Below are 18,614 nucleotides of genomic sequence, written 5' to 3'. Positions count from 1 at the left end.
CAAATTCAAACAAAGCGCCAAAAAGCAGAGGCCGGAGGGAACTTTCTCGATTGGTCTTGTGTTTCCGCCCCCTTTCATGCGACCCTCTTACAACAAGGCAATGGAACAAGAGCCAATCCTCTGTTTTTGGATCTGTGGCGCCCATCGATGATTGGTCCAACACCACGGCACGTTTAACTAACAGTCGCACTGGCTTCCGGAACCCTTTGACCTTTGAGAACCAATCAATTCGCTTCATTCTTTACTCAAGCCAATCACGTCTTGGGGCGGGACAAAGCTTGTGTTTTATATCCAGGTCGTGCTTCCTGCTGCTCACATATCTTGTTTGAGACTACAGCTTTTGACTATACATTCGCAAATTTCTAAACGAGACTATTCACGATGTCTGGAAGAGGCAAAACCGCCGGAAAGGCTCGCGCTAAGGCCAAGACTCGCAGTTCCCGTGCCGGACTCCAGTTCCCTGTGGGCCGTGTCCACCGTCTTCTTCGCAAGGGTAACTATGCAGAGAGAGTCGGCGCTGGAGCCCCTGTGTATCTGGCTGCTGTGCTTGAATATCTCACTGCTGAGATCCTGGAGCTGGCTGGTAACGCCGCCAGAGACAACAAGAAGACCCGCATCATCCCTCGCCATCTGCAGCTGGCTGTGAGAAACGACGAGGAGTTGAACAAGTTGCTCGGCGGTGTGACCATCGCCCAGGGCGGTGTCCTGCCCAACATTCAGGCCGTATTGCTGCCCAAGAAGACTGGTCAGTCAGCACCGAGCTCCGGCAAGGCGGGAAAGAAGGCCTCATCACAGTCCCAGGAGTATTAGCTTACAGGCGAATAATTCAAACACCAAAGGCCCTTTTAAGGGCCACCCAATTCCTCATTCAAAGAGCAACTTTCCTGTCCATCGCTGTCCTGTTTCAGTATTTAATAAATTCGCTTGTTTTTTAATTGTGGTCACCGATCATTGATGGTTCTGTTTGCTAAAGCTGTGTTTGACACTGTGAGTATTCTACAGTCAAGCCTTTTTCTGTTGTTTTAATGCAGGTTAAGTTAATTCCACTATTGAACTACCGTCACAATGAAACACGTGGCTCATTGCATAGCTCAACATAATCTAAAAAGTTAGACGACGACCCCTACGTAACGTAACGGGACTTCAGTATCTGGTCTGAAAACAGGCCGGGTGACCCGGAGTAAAATGGTTTTAGGCCTCATGGAAAGCATCCCATATGTGCTAGGCAATCTGACTTCATCTACAGCAGTCTTGGGTAGATCTTTAAAGCCGAATAAGGGTCTGTATCAGTCAATGAATCCATTGCCGTAGGAGCCCCGCATGGCTACAGCCATAGAAGTAAAGCAATGTAACTATGGCGCATGGAGATTGAGGAGATAGTTCACAGCCAACTCGTCAACCATCTCGTCCTGCAAAACTTGAATAATTAGGGCTTTAGAAACTTCTTTCAACATACAAACGTCAGCCCAAACATCTCACACCAAAATGCTCAATTCTTGTGAAAATGGGCTCTTGAGCAGCCCTATTCATCATCTAACCGGGTGAGGGACGCAGACGAGTTTTCAAACTACACATTTCGTTAAAACATCTGTGCATGGTTAAAGTGCCCTGGAAATGTTTTTGTGCATCAATGTGGTTAAAAGTAAAAACACAATAACGGTTTGTGCATGGTGGTGCTCCAGGTGTTTCCTTTCCAACTTTGAAAACAACAAATGTGCCTGATCACACGCGTGGCTCTAGTGCAGCTGGCTCTAGTGCAGCTGGCATATCCAAAGTATCTGAATTTAACCCTGGGTAAACTTTTTCTTTACAAATTCTAATATCAGGTGTGATTTCTTAACCGAGGGATGAAAAGAGATTGGAAAAAAACAGACTATTTGGCCTGAAATCTGGGGAAACACCTGTATATTACAGGTTTATTCTTGAAAAAATTAAATGGTCGCATTGTTTTACTAACCATACACGTAAGGAACAGCAGCTTTTAATGTATCAGTGAAAAAAGTTTTAAATTAATTGCAAGTTTTCAGTGATCATCCACTCATCCTAGATGTAGTGACACTTCAACGATATTGCCACTAGGGGTCGATAGTTATACGTCAGGGTCTGGTCTCATTCTGGGAAACAAGTGCCGTGTTGACATCCACGTGTTTTTATTTTAAACCGAAGTCAGATTTCAGATACTTAGCTTTTCAACAAAACACCAGGGATTTCGCTACGTCGACACTTTCTGTCTGAAAGGACGAACTAAATCTTTACCAGCGACACGTGAGAATAACAAAACCTCAGAACTCATATTGAGTATCCATTAGCCCACTAAATCTGCTCTGTTTTAGTCATCTGAAGTTTAGATGAACTTCTTTTGAATAACTTTATTCATTTATATAACTACCTTAAACCTTTTTCACATAAGGAGATCACACACACATATTTCTGTCTGCTTTGGCTGTTTTATTCCTGGGAAAAGCAGCATGACGCACCGAGTTTGAACTAAGCCCAGGACAGGCTGAACCAATTACTTGGTCCTTGACAACGTGTCCAACACCAACAGCCAGGCTAAAAATTCCAGCTTAAGAGGAAAAACCTGAGTGTCCTTTGGCTGTGATGACTATAATTTACTGATTTGCACTCTGTCAAAGGGCTTTAAATAAGTAACCAGCATTTTTCTTGCAGCTGTTTGGGACAGTGCAAAACTAAGACAACACAGAGATATTCAGCCCTTCTGTTTACCTCTTTTGGTGTTTTATGGCTGTTTCTTTTTGTTTTCATAGCAGGGATGTGAAGACACAGAAGTGGATAGTTAGAACAACAGTCAGTTTGTTCCAGGACAAAACTCAGCTTTTGAGTTTAGACTGTCATCATTTAATAGTTTTTCATATAATTGATTCTTTATATCCATTTGTGTCTTTTTTGTAAACTAAAAGACTGAGTTCAAATAATCAGAAGTTATGTCAGGAATTTTTAGAGGAACTAAGTACGAGTACTTAATCTGAGAAAAGTCGTAATCTGTCTCTCAGAGGAAAGCAGGGATACAGAGTAGGTTGAGCTCAATGAAAAAAAAAAAAGGAATGATGAGTGGAGAGAGGAAAAAAGGGCCGGAAAGAGGGGTGGACCCGGCAGAAAGATGCATGTGGATGCACTGAAAGTTTCACCCACAGCTGAGTGCTGGGCTGACAGCATATTTCCATCCTGGAGGGGAGAAAGAGGGACTACAGGGAGTTTTCCCAGGAAGACTTTGGTTCTGAGGTTTTTTATTCTCAGGGATAAACCATCTCACTGACAAGACAATGATCGGAGCCAGATCTGGTAATGAGAAACAAAATATTTGCTTTGATATATGTGTGTGTGTGTGTGTGTGTGTGTGTGTGTGTGTGTGTGTGTGTGTGTGTGTGTGTGTGTGTGTTGCAAAAGTGAGTTCAAGCAGGAGATAATGGGGTTATTGTTGCAGTTTGAGCTCAGGCTTTACAGTCTATATATAACAACCTAGTTATTCTTCACTTTCAGTGCAATGTGTGTGACATTTTATATTTTATTGAGAGTTTTACAGCCATTTTTCATTGCTTGCACATTTTTGGGAACTTATGTGTAAAGAGCCAACAGTTGGAGGTTTAAATTATTTACAAACAAAGAGAACTTACTTTGTTGTGCTCTTTAAATAGACACTTGTATACCAGTTATATGTTTGTATGCGGGATCACGATGGCTCTGGGACCCATGCACGGAGTTGTCTTTCAGTAGTTTACAGACTATTGACGTGTTTTCTGGAACAAAGATGAAGTGCACAAGTACATTTAAAGAACAGAGTGAAAACCCCTCTACTGTCATGCATGTGGTGGTAAAAATGAAAAACACTCTGCATCACTCTTCTCATGTACATCTATGTTCTGTGACCCAAAAAGCACAGATGTGGAGGAGAAGCACACCTGTCTGATGAGGGACTCAAGGACACCAGCAGCCTCCTGTCGGCATTTTATTTTTCTGTTTTTTTTCCTGGTGGAAAAAAACAGTGGACTCATGTGTTTTCAGAATAGCGTTTGCTTTGTTATATGATGAGAGTCTTTACTTTTGGTGCATAATGAGGACTTTGTTTCCTGGGCTATATAAAGCAGTACATATTTATTTATTTATTTAATGGCAGTTCAAATGGCTTTCATGGATTTGTCTGTTACAGAGATGATGTATCATGGAAAATGTTTAGACTTTGCTGACAATTCATACTAGTGCAGTAGAGTGTTCAGCCTAACCCTGCAGTGGTCAGTCTCTTTGAAACCCACACTGGGGGCCATAATGGAAAGGCTGAATTCAGCCTAACTGAAATGGTAAAGAGGTGAAGTTGAGGTGGGCTTCAGGTGCATGAACAACAGCTGAAGTGTGCTCTCCTGTCAGTCAGGTCAACTGTGCCTCTGCAATACTCATAATCTTAGTATCTTCGAAACTAGTGAGTTGTATAATCAACTGTGATTGATTCTGTGAGCACGTACATCTCAGGTTGATGCTTTGTCTTGTCTTGAGTCTGTCAGAATTGCACGCCATGCTCTGTTACATTTAAATTACATTTAGGGTTAGAGCAAAGGTCATGTTATGGTCCATCAAACTCAGCAGAAGAGATAGAATTGGTGCACAGACCGGGAGGAAGTGCAGACTGGGTTCAGGGCAAAGAAGTCAATATTACCCTGTTCCACCTGACTGCACTTGTGCATTCCTCCACTTGCGTACGATAATGTCATGTCCAGACTTCCTGAACAGATCTACAGACATCTGCGCAACATGTCAGGCTGGACAGAACAGAACAGTGTGTATTTACAAATAGACAGTCCAATATGGACCGAAAACCAGACATATGATTTATGACCAGTTTTAAAACTTCTCTCAAACTGGAAACTTTTCTGTGATGATGAACTTATGTCATCCTCCCACAGCACATATATAGTTTGTTTTACTGTTGAGTTGTGTCTGTTGTCAAGTTAAGCTTTCGGCTGAGATCATTTTGGAAGAAAATAAAGTCACAATACTGGCCAGTTATCAACATCTGATGGCATGAATGTTTGAACTGCATAGCTAAAGATAATCTAGGTGTACACTACTGGTCAAAAGTTTTACAATTTTTCAAATTTTCCATTTTTAAAATAATTGAAATCCAAGCAGTTCAATTTGAACACATAGGTTAAAATGGGGCAAAGGTAAATGAACTGCCAGAGGCTAAGAAAAAAGGTAAGGTTACCCAAACCTGAAAAATAATGTACATTTCAGAATTCAACAACTTAAGGCTGTTCTGCAACAAAAGTAGTTGATAAACCCTTCAAAGGTGGTTCTACCAGTTCTTACAGGTGTCACGACTTTTCTTGATAACTTAAAACCAGTCTGCATTAAAGTGGTGTTGGTATACACTGTGGCACCATACCCTCGCCTGCATTAATAAAAAGTATTGTACTGCAAAATGAAGTGTAATGCTATGAAGATGAGAAGGAAAAAGCAATGAACAGTGAAAGAGAGCACTGTTTTAAGGATCCAGGGTCTGTAACTTTTATAGAGTAAGAGGCACCTGCACCAAAATCTGCTATCACAGCTTTCTGCAGTATACTCTTTGGTTTGTGTTTAGTTGGTCAGGGATTCATCCCACAGTATGACAAAAACATAACCCTGATAACGCTGATCTGCCAGAACTACTTAAAGAATAATGAATGTCACTTTACTGCCTCTTCTTGGTTTTATGAAAACCTGATTTAAAACACTTGTATCTGCAGCTGTCCTCAAATTCAAAACAAGGAAATTCACCCCCCAAAAAACAAACATTAGATTCAAACGACAGTTTCAAACTGTCCAAAACTGTGACACCTTTGTTTAATGATTTTATAAAGTTTACTATATTTGTGATAATGCTAAACTTAAAGATCATCTCCTGTGCCTTTTAAAAAGATTTTAAATGTTTCTGTTTACTGGACAGTTTGAAGGGCATTCAGCAACTTTCACCCCCTCAGCTGCATTCTCCCCATCATCTCTGGCTCTGGACATCAAACCTCCTCTGCAGATTCTGCTTTGAGTCCATCTGGTTTCTGAGCTGCCTCTGCTTGTTTGTTTATATTTTCCTTAGTGACTCCTCTGCTTCTTCATTTCCTCCATCCTCTCTGGCCCACCGACCATGGGAAAAGCCCTAAAAGATCAATAGTGGAGTCTTTCTCCCACTCTTTCTCTTCTGTGAAGGCCAAATGGTTCCTGTGGGATGCCTTGGAAGATGGCTCACACATGTTAGTTTGCTTCCGGTGGAACGTAGTAATTCTCTGTCCCAACATTACTGATGTATCAAGCACAGTGGGTATATTATAATCCATAGTGCTTAGTCATGTTATCACTTATACTTATGGGATTGTTTTCAAGAGTGGAAATACCCCTCTCTTTGGCCATTACATCAGTGTTACAGAGCAGGATCAAGAGGTCAGGAGGACACAGGGTGTTTTGTAACTCCAACACTATGTTTTTATTCCCTCTCTGGATCAGACTCTAAACACCTGCTTTACTAATACACAATGAGACTGCAGCCCCCTCAGATCATGTGGTGAGGTCTTTGTGGTCCTTTAATGGATGGAAATCCTGGAGGAGTGAATAAATCTCAGTAAATACATCTCCAGCTCTCGCTGAATACAGACACATTTAATAAGAGTAAAATAAAAATCACCTAAGAGCCAGACACAAGTGCAGATGCCGGGTCCCCCTCCATTGCTGCGTGTCGGGGATGTAACTCTGCACCGGGATGAGGGAGGAGAAGGGGCTGGGAGGAGGGAAATAGCAGAGGAGCTTGCAGTGAGTGAATGAAAAAAGCAAAGAGTAAGACGTAAACAAGCATGTTAACACTGCTTTATGGATAAGATAAACTTTCGGACAACTGATGGATGCTGTTTATCTGGAGGAGCCTGCTAGAGGGGAAAAATGGTAAGAGCTGCATGATGGTCTTTAATGCATGTGAGAGTGCTGCTTTGTGTGTGTTGTCTATCTTTATGTGGCCCATAATCAAATGTATTCTTTTGTATTAATGTATCACTTTATGGCTATTTTCACCTCTATTTTCCCCCAGTGTTCAGTCAGAGCTGAAATCATTTCTCTTTAAGAGTGGCTGTGCAAAATGTGCGGCTGGTGGTGTCTATTTTCAGAAGCTCATGGCAGCTCAGAAGGGCATAACTGCCCCCGTAATGACAGGTTACAGTGCAAGGCCCTGCATTTTCAGGCTTTAAAACTATTCTCCGGTTTGGGTGTGTACATGAACTCACTCAGGCTTGTGGGAGCACATGTGTGCAAAAGTGTGCATGTGTATGTGTGTATGTGTGAGTCAGACAGCCAAAGACACACTTCCCTGCCCACTCTCCGGGCTCTGTGTCTGGCTGCGTGGCTCAAAGAGGGCCAGTGTTGACAGGCAGTGGGCTGATGGCAGAGGCGTGAGGGGTCCAGTGTCAGAGCTGAACAGAGGGGACAGTCTGTTCTCTGTGTTACACACACACACTGGATGGGATTGTCAGATATGTGTGGTTTCAGCCGTCTGTGGTGACATCAGACGCAGATAGAACGTCCTGTTGTCTCAGCTTGGTCTTAAGTTGGAGGCCAGCAGCTGTGGATGCTTTTTGGAAAGTTTTTAGAAAAAAAATTCAAGTGATTGGTGATGTCAGTATTTGACGAAACAGTCTCGGGTTCATGTGTGTCAGGGTTGATGTGATCATTTCCTGGGGCAGAAAAGACAAAATAAATGAGCAATACAAGTCATAAGATCTTTGTGAATGACTAAGTTAGTGACCAGAATCACATGCTATTTAAATTCTTCAAACTGAGGCTTTTTTAAAATCAAAATTATTTTTCATTATATACAATGTCAAAGATTTAATACAGTGAGATGGTTACAATGATGGTTTCAAGCTACAGGTCATACAGTTAAGGGTCTATGGTAAGGGTAAAGCTTAAATTAGCATTTAAACACTAAGCTATGGTTAAACCATTAGCAAGGAAGTAGCTTAGAGCTAATAAAACTATTTAACAGTTTAAAATGATAAAATATGGTAGGCATCATCCCCAGACTAAAATAAGCTGGCTTGAAATTAAATATTGATAATTAAATGTGCAGCTACATAATGTTACATCTCTATCTTTGTTCTAGCCATGTTCCTAACAATCATCACCCTAGCTAATATAATGCTAGCTCAGTGTTGCCAACCATAGAGTGTTAAAAAAAATGGACGTCCGCTTGCTCGGCTTGAAGTGAGGTCTCCACAAAAACTGCTCCCCCTGGTGACTGGCTGTAGTATAGGTTTAAAAATACGTCTTTCCAGCCATTCCAGATGGGCTGTGGTCAAACTTTTAAAAATTATAACACCTCGTAGAAATGTTTCTCACGTCCGATTGTTGTGGTGATTTGAAGATATTATTTCGCTGTCTTGTATCCAAGTCCTCTTTTTTTCTGAAAAGTTTCGTTTTCATTAGTTATACGAGGTTAAAAACAAGGCTTTACATAACGTTTAACGATGATTGACAGCTGCCGTATTTTTTTTTTTTTTTTTTTTTTTTTTTTTGGGGGGGGGGGGGGGGGGGGGGGGTCAAATATGTCTGGGGGTAGAGTCAGGAAGTGATTAGACTCTCGAAAGAAAAAAAATAATTATTATTTTCGTCACCCAGCTCCACTCAGATTCTCCCAGAGTCCCTCATCGTATCTACTGCGCAGACTCTGGCTCCAAACTGCTAAAATGATGGCGCCTGAGACGGCGGTATTTTGGCTTCAAAACCGTACAATGATAAATGGCGGAGCCACGCTGTCCACTCTATATACAATCTTTGTTGCCAACGCCCCAGTAGAGAAACTAGCTGCTGGCTGTCCTAGAAGATGCTAATTGATGCTATCTCCTATTTTTTTTTAAATGGCTATTTGCATGCAAGTATCATGGACGCTGTAGGAGAGAGGGAAAAAGCCTAAAATACACCAAAAACGTCTGCACTCCGGTTCTGCTGCGTATTAACTGCGTTTGTAAACTCACACAAGCTGTTCAGTCCGACAATCTGCATGACTGACAGAAAGCTAGAGTTGTGTGGCCGAGGAGTTCCCACGCTTCCCACTCCATTGATAAGGCTCTCTTTATTCATGTTGTGCTGTAAAACTACAAACCTATTGACTCCTGGTCTGGCTCCGCTCATTATGTCCGTTTGACGTCGTAGTCAAGGTAAATACAAACTGACTTTGACACGGTTTGTTTTATTTTGAAAGCTACTGGGTGTTTTTTTAGGTAGTTTGCTATACTGAATATAATTCAGGCTGGTATCGGCGATACCGATATTCAATACAAACTCCACGCTATACGCAAATACTGAATGAGTGACAGACTGAGCAGCGTGCAGCTAGTCTTATGCATTACGCTCTTACCCAGGCGGAAGAAAAAGTAGTTCCCACCAAACGGCCTATCATATACGTTCTCAACAGTTTGGTTACTTCACTGTGTTTCTGTCAATGATTTCAAGTACCTCAAATGACAGAAGTATCATAAGTACAGATATTTTGTTCTGATAATCGATTTTAGAGTACAGAGAGCCAGCATTAGAAGGATCAATATTTCAGATCCGCATTGGGTTGCCAACTGTCCCGTATTAGCCGGGACGTCCCGTATTTGAACCTAAAGAGGCGCAGGCCGTACGGGACATTGTTTGTCCCGGCCGCATAGGTAAAGGCAAGAGGCATATATTTTTCTCTCTGTGCGCCATGCATTGTGTGTCTGGCAGCCTGCCATGGCCGTGCTAACGGTCGTGTGACCCAGTCCCAGTCAGTCTATGACTTACTTATGATACAGTCTGTGGTCCCAGTGCGTGCGCGCTGTGCTGCGTAGCGAGCATAGACTGTACGGTAGCGAGAGACTAGCCGTCCTCTCAATGTTAGCATTTGCACACTTAACGAAGGACTGTAAAGCTGAGATAACTAGCCTACTGTGATGTTTTCAAATGAAATCTTAGAAGACAGACAAAGTGTTAGATTCAAAACTATTTCTTAGCTTCGCTTAGGCCTATAACCTAACTAACTAACTAACTAACTAACTAACCCTTTTTGTCAAATAAGTGGTAAAGTTACATACATTTAATAAACAAAGTGCAATACAGAATGAACACAGTGTTGGCTGTATAATTTAAGATACAAAGGGAAGAATATATGATATAAAATAAGCATATGTTACACATAGGCCAGCAAATTTTCAGTGAGGGACTTTTTTTTACTTTGAAAATAATCCCATGTTCAGTATTTTCACTGCCCTGCTAAAATGTTACAAACTGGGACATAGTTGAATTGTGTTAGCTGCTAGCAAAGTACAAGTTTTTTTTTTTTTTAAATCATAGAATGTGGTTACGGCTCCCTTTGAGATGACAGTGATTATCTTCATGTTGCTCTTTATAAAGATGTAATGTAACAATTTGCCAGATAGCCCAAATTCAACATCTCATCCAGAGTGTGACATCGGGGGACAATGGCTTCTGTGGGGATAGAGTGAGAGTTGATTTTTATGTCATCATAGCTCATCTGTAGCAAAATTTCTTTATCCTGTACATACAAGCTCCAACACACACATCATTTTGACCATTTTCATGATATTTCTCAAATATTGTACTGCTTTTGTTTATTTAGAGTAGTTATTGTGAAATCAGTATGGTCATTGTAATTCTGAACACCGTCAAGTCATTTTTATTTTGCTTAATGGTAGACAAAACAGACGGCACATTGAAATAAAAAAGTTGTGTCTACCTCAGTTCTGCTCAGGAATGCTGAGCTGATACCAAATTGTTAACAGGACAAATGCAGACAAGCTTTTAGCAGAAAAATATGGTGACTCATCTGTGCTGCATATGTGTGCGTGTGTGTGATTGTTTGAGGTCTGTCTGGTCCTTGCGGGTTGTTCTTTCCCTCTCGTCTGATGAGCAGACAGCTGGGTGTAATCTGCAGCATCTGTCTGCTGTCATTGAGTGTGTTTTAGTTTCTGCATGTGTGTTTGTGTATGTGTGTGTGTTAACTTTGTGTATGAGTCACAGTGAGACACCATGGTCTCAGGAGGCAGTGAAATGATTTTGGAATGCAGGCACCTGCAGAGCTCTTTTATTTAGGCTCTAGCGTTCACCTGTGCTAATACTGAGGTAATAACAGCTAGTGTGCGCTTGTTTTCAAATGGTAAAACCAGTTATTTTTCTTAGATAAATCCATAAATCAGTGCCAGCGTTATGATGGATGGCTTTGTGTGTCTGTTTCTGGTGAGACAATTACCCACTATAATGGCTTGGTCACATGGGCTCATAAGTGGGGCAGGCTGGTTTCTAAGGAAAGCTCTGTTCCCATTGTAGTACAACTGTAGTAGCAGTATTCCTTGTGCCCCCATTCATGCCCTGCGCCTCTCTCTCTCTCTCTCCCTGAATCGGTGTCGGCTGCAGGATCTACATGTGTCAGATAACTCTGACAGTCGAAGAGACATGGAGCATATAAGCAGAACTAAAGGGGAACAGGGGCGACAGATGCACCAGGTCTTACAGGTGAGTCATGTCTTACGTCAGAGTGTGAGGGATTGACAACACAGTGCAACAAACTATTTGGCAGAGTTACTTAACTTAACCAGTTTCAGTAAAAATGTAAGATTGTTTAGACTTTGGAAACAATATTTTCCACAAATTATATGAGGTTATTGTATGAAAGGAAAAATATGACTTCTATATTTATTAACAGTTTCAAGTGGATGAAATGTATGTTTTTGCCTGTTTATGTATATACTTAAGTGTATGTGATCCTAAAAACAGAATTCTCACTTGGCTGGGAAATGTGCATTTTGCATTTTTTCTAAAGATATAATATTGAAGCAGCTTTAACATGCTGTGGTATTGTGTTGTAGCCAGTTTAATCTAACCTCACAGAAAATCATGAGGTTCACATCATGACTTATGTCTTTTCTTATTTTAGTATGTTATTAAATGAAATACAAAAGTGAGGACACATTGCAGAATGAAATCCATGTGTTTGATTTATCGGCCTTATTTGAATCTATTAATATGAACGATTTCTAAAATGAATACCAACTTTAAATGGTATGTACTATGTATAACTTTGATGTAAGAGGATCATGCAGAGATGTCTTTCCCATTGATTTCTTTTACACAGAGCACTCCTTTAGATCTGATTGAGACTGGCAAGTCCCTGAAGGTCCAGGCAGAGCGCCCTCACCTGGTTAGTTTGGGAAGTGGACGTTTGAGCACAGCCATAACCTTACTACCACTGCAGGAAGGTAAAGACCTGTGAGTGTGTCAGCATAGTTTGGACTGTTTGTGTCTTTGTTGGATGGATAAGTAATGGAGACTTTCAATTTCTATACATTAAAAACAGGACACAAACATCTTGTGCTACACTGAGTTATGTTATTGATATTTGAATGTCCGGGATGAATGAAATCTCTGTGCACAGCAACACACAGTTTTATAGATAGAACATACAGACGCTTGCATCAGCACATTATCCCAAATGATATAGTTGTTCTTTAATCAGTAAGCAGCAGAACTTGTCATTAGTGATGAGTTTACAAAAACTGATGACACATAACTCTGTAACAATCATGTTGTTGCTCACACTTCACCACATTTGAAATTACACCCTTGTCTGTATTTTTTTGCATTGAGCCCAGACGCCATACAGTAAAAGAGGGTGTGGAATTAGCACCTCAGAAAAAAAACCTTCCCTGGTATTTTTTGTGCTACATTGCCTTGTGGTATCTCATTGGAACAACTATGGCATGTGTTTGTGCTGAGTTAACCTTGTGCACTCAGACAGCTGTATCAATATAACTGATAATTGAATTACAAACATTAAATAGTTGTTACATTTACTCTCTGCAGGCTAAACACATCTTCAACACCTGTCCCTCTAAACTCAATAAGGTCACATGCTGACTGAATTTGTAACTCCGCCTGTACGGCCTTGACCTCAGAGATGACATCTGTCACCTCTGGCTTCAAACAGCAACCTAAGAATACTTCACAAAGTATTTGCAAGCCCACATGGCTCTCCCGTAACTGACGCTGTGAAAATGTTTTCTCTGGTTGCAGGGAGGACCACACTAGGCAGCGAGGGGACTGATATTCCTCTGCAGGGGCCTGGCATTGCCGCAAAGCACTGCTACATAGAAAACCAAGCAGGCAGCATCACCCTGTACCCATGTGGAAACCAGTGCTCTGCGGATGGGCTTCCCATCACCAAACCACACCGTCTGACACAAGGTATCTCTGACGCAAGACTCTCTTAAGGCTATTCTGTGAGTGTTGATGCCAAGGATTTTATGACTCCCATCTTTGATCAGTTAAGCTGTATAATATTTGGCAAATGATATCTAGTAAGTGAAAATAACAGCCTGTGTTATATGTGTGTACAACAGGCAGATACTCAATCAGTCCTTTTATTTGCTGTGCTTTTCCAGAGGGGTGGAAATCCTTTCCAACAATGAAAAATAAATAAACACATGTTGTGTTTTGATGCTAGTAAGACCATCATGGTCATGATGAGAACACAGCTTTTGTTGCTTTTCATAGCAGGATAGTTTAGTGAACCACTGTGACCAAGGCTGTAATATTTCAATGATGACTTTAATGGATTTACACCAAGTTTTGTCCATTCTTAGCTCCCAGAAGAACAATCAAAAGTATTTAAGCCACTGCTGGCTCAACAAAAATATCAAAAAGTTCACCTTCCCTATAAAATACCTCGTCTAGCTCTGTTCATAAGACGGGCAGGTACAAAATTTGACTCCTGCACTCATGGTTTCAGATGATAGATTCTAGGCACTGTACAATTCCCTGACTTTCCTCTGATGCCAAAATAATGCTAACATTTGCAATTGTATTTAAAAGTCTTAAAGGTTATTGATTTGAGTGCCCTTTAAATCTGGTCCACCAATGGATGAGTTATTACCAAGAATGGTCATTAGCTTAAAGATGCTATCTGTCCAGCTATAGTTTTAAAACCTGATACTTGTCACAGTAGCAGGTAGGTGCTAGCATGCTGTCAGGCTAAATTAAGATGATGTTTGTTGAAAATAAAATCTGCTTGGCACTGGCTAATGTCACTGACAGACTGTTAGCATGTTGAATTCATAATTTAGCTCTGTTTACTGACATATATGGCTAACACGTGATGCAGTCCCTCTTGTTTACCTCCCTTGTGATATTAAATCATGTTGATGCCATACTAACATCAGTTTAAATGCAATACCATGTTACATACATTAGCTGGGTGTATGCAAGTTTGAAATACAATGGAGGTGGACAATAACAATGTCCAGCTACACAAAAACAAGTCCATCCCATCTCCTTCCAGTAATGTGCCCACAGTCCAGCCCCCTCAGTCCCCTCTCTATGGGATTCAAGCCAGCAGCTACAGCAGAATGTCATTTGAAGCTGATCCACTCGTGTGTGGAGGCAGCAGCTGCTCAACAAGAATACTTCAGGCTCTACTTCATTCAGAGGACGGTGATGAAATACTGAATAAAACAAACTGTAAATGAAGGACGGTGCTAGACCGCTATCACAAGGACCATATCGCTGCCGTTTGGACCTGTGACTTTACTTTGAAGGATGGAATAAGGTATCTTTGGAATATCAACAAGTGGAGACAAATATTCAGTTTGTGTCTGGAAAAGCTTCACGTGGTCCCAAAAGTTCAGAAAACTGAGAAGGGATAAATTTCATTTGCTAGGTGATTACATGTGAGTTAAACTAGTCTTTGTTTTTGATGCAAGTTTGCTGCTCTCTGTTTGTGTCTCCTGTTTACCAACTTCTGCCAACTTTTCAGGTACAATCTCATCCGAGACGTGTTCGACTAGAAACAGAAATGTGTATTTACACTCGCACCTTTGGCTTATTTAACTCGTGCTGCCTGATGATGGTCATCTTTCCTCTCTTGGCAGGGTGCATGCTGTGTTTTGGTCAGTCTGCTTTTTTCCGCTTCAACCATCCAGAGGAGGCCCTGCGGATGAAGAGCATGCTGCCTGGAGGGAGCCAAGGGCTGAGCACCACAAGATCCCGATCTACTGGTGAATGCCCATCTTTAATGATTACACATCTTGTTTCAGATCTATGATTACTGCAGTCCAACTGGTCTAGCTCATACTCAGTGCATGCAGGAGGTGAGAGAACTTGTTTGGGATAAAGAAACTGGCCTCTCAAACAGTTTCCTTTTTCTTTTCTTTTCTTAGTTTTCTTGGCTTTGTGATGACTGAAATTCAGTCACAAATGAAGCTCCATGAGTTTCATTGAAATTCAACAAAAATCTGACTTCTAGTGCAATGAATATTGCGGCTCTGGCCTCAGGAGAGGGAGATGATATGTTGGGATCAAACAAGTGTTTCACTCTGTCAACATTTTAGAGTATTAGATTTTACCAGAGGGAAGCTTAAATGATTTTAACTCAATATTAATAAGTCTAAGAGTGAAACCTGGAACATAGTGGCTGAATTTTCCTTATAAGATAAATGAAAAAAAGTATTTTCATATTGTTGCATCTAAATCAACACTTATTTTCCAGCTCTCAGCTTTCATAGCTCAGGTACAGTTGGTTTGCTAGTGTAACTAAAATATTGGTCATCAGTGTTATCAAAATGCAAAAATAACTTGTCCAGGACTAATTATCTTTGGCCTACATTGTGATCTAGTTCATTAAACTCTGTGTTCTTTTGCTCAAGGTGTGACCTCATTTTGACATAGGGTTCCCATAATCTCTCTTTCTCAGTAGATGATGTTACGTAATCCTCAGCGGTTCCTTGCTGTCGATGATATTTAGCATCCATTCTCCACTGACCTTATGGGTTTGACTGTACAATAAGAGCCACCACACCCTTCCAGTGTGCGTATGGCCCACTCTTTCCTGACCAGACCCTGATTTCATCAGCTCTGAATGAGCTACATGGCTGCAGCTTTTATATTTAGCAACTCCCGATCCCTGCTGGATTATGACACAACTGAGGAGCACTACTCCCAACTGCTGAGCTTGGTTCATACTCACGGGCCCTGAGACACTCATCACTATTTAAAGTGGGCCACGGAGACTCTGTGGGTTGATATGTGCAACAACATGTGGGGGCATGTGTGTTTTTCCTTACACAGGCCACCTGCTTTGTGCTACAGCCCTGACCTGAGGTGAAGTAGATGTTAGGAGGACAAAGATGACACAGGACTGACAGATCCCTCCCACAGTGTTTGTTTATGTGTGTTTTTGCAACTGTCCTCTCAAGTGTCTTCTTCCGTTATGCTCATGCACAAATGTTTATGCCTCTCTTCAGACTCTCACAATGCCCTGAATGGAAACCACCGGTCCTCTTCAAGCAATGGTGACTCCAAAGTCAACAACATAGCAAAAAACCTGCAGAACACTTTGGTGCTGAAGACTCCCTCATCAGTAGGATCTAAACTGCCGATTCGCCAGACCTCTCCATCAAACATGCGCAATGGGAGAAACGGTACCATGACCGAGGACTCTAGCAGCTTTTGTGGTCAGAACCTGGGCAGCAAAACTCCTCCAGTACCTTCCAGGTCTCCTCATACCAACCACGCTCCTGTGCCCCATCCTCGGAGCTCGCTCTCTCTGGCTCCAAGCAGTGCCATTGGTGCTTCCAGGGCCCAGGAGAGCCCAAAGCTTATAAGGAATGTGAGAGCTGAAGCCACCCCAAGCCCCACACCAGCTAGCAGGGGGTCAGGGCAGGGCACAGAAAACTCTAAAAAGCCATCCTTGGTCAAATTATCCCCTACAACTCCATCCAGTCCACAAATGAGAGGTCCCTCCCTTCAGAAAAGATCCCCCAGTCCTATGAAAGACCTTTCTAATGTAGTAGATGTTTCTCAAAGAATCAGGACTCCTGAGACAACTGGATCCACAAACCTGAGAAATCTTCCTCCTCACAGCCCCTATACATCCCGTAGAGGGACTCCAGGATTGCAGGGCTCACCTTTTGTCCCTGACAGCCCCCAGGGTCATCGCAAACTGACTACTTCAAAAGCAGAAGCCATGAGGGCCATGTATGCCCAGAGTCCATCAGCACTCTCTGGGTTAGAGCAGGAACCAGGAGGGAAACAATTAGCCATGGGCTCACTTTCTGGTTCATCTCCCTTTTCTAGTCCTGGAAGCCAAAGAAGGACCCCCTGTATGACAGGATCCACGAGCCGGGACCAGAATCTTATAAAACCACGTGCAAGGGAACGCAAGAACAGCATCTCCGAGATCAGTGACAATGAAGATGAGCTGCTGGAGTACCACCGCTGGCAGAGAGAGGAGAGGCTGCGGGAGCAAGAAATGGAGAAACTGGTAAGTGATGCACATGAGACGAATGGCTAAAGAAAAAAAAAACTGATTTATACAGAACAGGGTCAGCACAAGTCTGGATGCTTATGTGATTTTCACTGAGAGAGTCAGGAATGTTTGCAGCTTTGGTTTGACACTTATGCCTTTTTGTTTGTTCTATGTCATTTAGCACTGTAGTTTGTTTACACTATATCTGCAGGAGTAGATTTTTTCCATAATAGGAGATGAACTTGTGGACTAGCTAACAGGTCCAGAGCTACTGCTGGATGTGGTACAAACTGTTGGCTTCTTTTTAAAAGTTTCAACGGCCAGCAAGCAACACGAGCACTCTTTGTAGGTCCTCACTCCAATATCTTTCTAGCTGAGTCAAAAGAAAAAAACTGTGAGCTAGCTTTGCTAAAGGCGTGATTATGTTCACCATTAACTTAGTCATTACAGAAAAGACATACAGCTTTCAAGCTCTGTCAGGAACAAAGTACTGTCTCTTTATGAGTTGCTTTATTTAGTTTGTACATTCCAGGATTTACAGTGTTACAGGTTTTCTTAACCTAGTAGTATGCTAAGCCATGCTAACCAGCTACTAGCTGTAGTTTTCTGTTCTATAGAGTGGTATCTAGCCTCTAGTGGATTTTAACCACAACTATTTCTGATTCATTCATGCTTTTTTATTAAGTACACTTTTGTACTTCAGGTTATTTATGTAGTTAGCAAGAGGGCTAGTTTGGTTGACTTTTTTCCATGATGTAAAAAATCCCAAAACCTAGGCTTCACCACACAGCGTTAAGACTGTACAGAGAAATCCAAAAGTACAGAGACATGAGAGACAACGACTTTCCATATTTTGAAGGACATGAAATGAGTGAAGTGTAGAGGGTGCTGAGATTTCTGGCGCTGCAGACACCATGACAGTCTGTATTCAGATATCTTGTCTAAATCTCCTGGCGCGAAGCCACCAGCTCATCTCTCCAGAGCATTACTGGCATCGTCGGCCCATGTGGCCTTGAGTAACGCGGGCTAAACATTCTTCCACATGTCTTAAGGTCCAGAGCGGAGGGTGCGGCTGGTTATTGCTCAACACTATATTTATCAAAGGGACGAGTGGCTTTTACTTTCTGAGCTGGTCCTGCTTGGCTAAAGGCTCTTTCTTATCCAGACCCACAGAGATCAGAGGCTGCATATTTGCTATCCATCTTCAGTACACACCCACCAGCCCCCACTCTGGCTTGTTTCTAACAGCTGAACAGACCACAGGGGAGGAGGGGGGCATTTCCCAGCCCTCCATGTCCAGAGA

The 18,614-nt window shown here is 41.9% G+C and overlaps 2 protein-coding genes and 1 long non-coding RNA gene across 9 annotated transcripts in view; 2 read left to right on the top strand and 1 right to left on the bottom strand.

The window, feature by feature from the left end:
* The first annotated feature begins 289 nt into the window (after positions 1-289).
* Positions 290-917, top strand: h2ax (H2A.X variant histone). The gene has a single exon (XM_074672619.1). The coding sequence runs from the start codon at positions 382-384 to the stop codon at positions 808-810; it is 429 nt and encodes a 142-aa protein (XP_074528720.1). The 5' UTR covers positions 290-381; the 3' UTR covers positions 811-917.
* A 2,191-nt stretch (positions 918-3,108) lies between these two features.
* Positions 3,109-18,614, top strand: part of phldb1a (pleckstrin homology-like domain, family B, member 1a) — a 41,048-nt gene continuing 25,542 nt past the window's right edge. For 4 of the 7 annotated variants that reach the window (XM_074671633.1, XM_074671639.1, XM_074671636.1 and 1 more), the window contains exons 1-6: positions 6,769-6,924; positions 11,428-11,526; positions 12,146-12,269; positions 13,084-13,254; positions 14,937-15,062; positions 16,308-17,326. In XM_074671633.1, the coding sequence (XP_074527734.1) occupies positions 6,922-6,924; positions 11,428-11,526; positions 12,146-12,269; positions 13,084-13,254; positions 14,937-15,062; positions 16,308-17,326 (1,542 nt within the window). In that variant the 5' untranslated portion in view covers positions 6,769-6,921. Of the gene's footprint in view, positions 3,304-6,768; positions 6,925-11,427; positions 11,527-12,145; positions 12,280-13,083; positions 13,255-14,936; positions 15,063-16,307; positions 17,327-18,614 lie in introns of those variants that run through there. The other 3 variants (XM_074671634.1, XM_074671638.1, XM_074671637.1) reach the window with 3 other exon arrangements.
* LOC141791309 (uncharacterized) lies at positions 6,488-9,096 on the bottom strand. Its single transcript, XR_012598313.1, has 3 exons — positions 9,006-9,096; positions 6,671-6,763; positions 6,488-6,585 (listed from the first exon to the last, which is right to left on the bottom strand). It is a non-coding gene; the product is annotated as an uncharacterized LOC141791309 (long non-coding RNA).

Source organism: Halichoeres trimaculatus, unplaced genomic scaffold (genome assembly GCF_033239565.1).
Source record: "Halichoeres trimaculatus isolate MK-OKI-2021-1 unplaced genomic scaffold, fHalTri1.1 fHalTri1_scaffold_6, whole genome shotgun sequence".
In the NCBI taxonomy this organism is placed as follows: Eukaryota; Metazoa; Chordata; class Actinopteri; order Labriformes; family Labridae; genus Halichoeres; species Halichoeres trimaculatus.
Note: the sequence above shows the minus strand (reverse complement) of the source record. Positions and strands in the feature narration are given on the sequence as shown.

Excerpts from the sequence above, each read along its gene's own strand:
- h2ax (XM_074672619.1), top strand. The coding sequence starts at position 382 with ATGTCTGGAAGAGGCAAAACCGCCGGAAAGGCTCGCGCTAAGGCCAAG.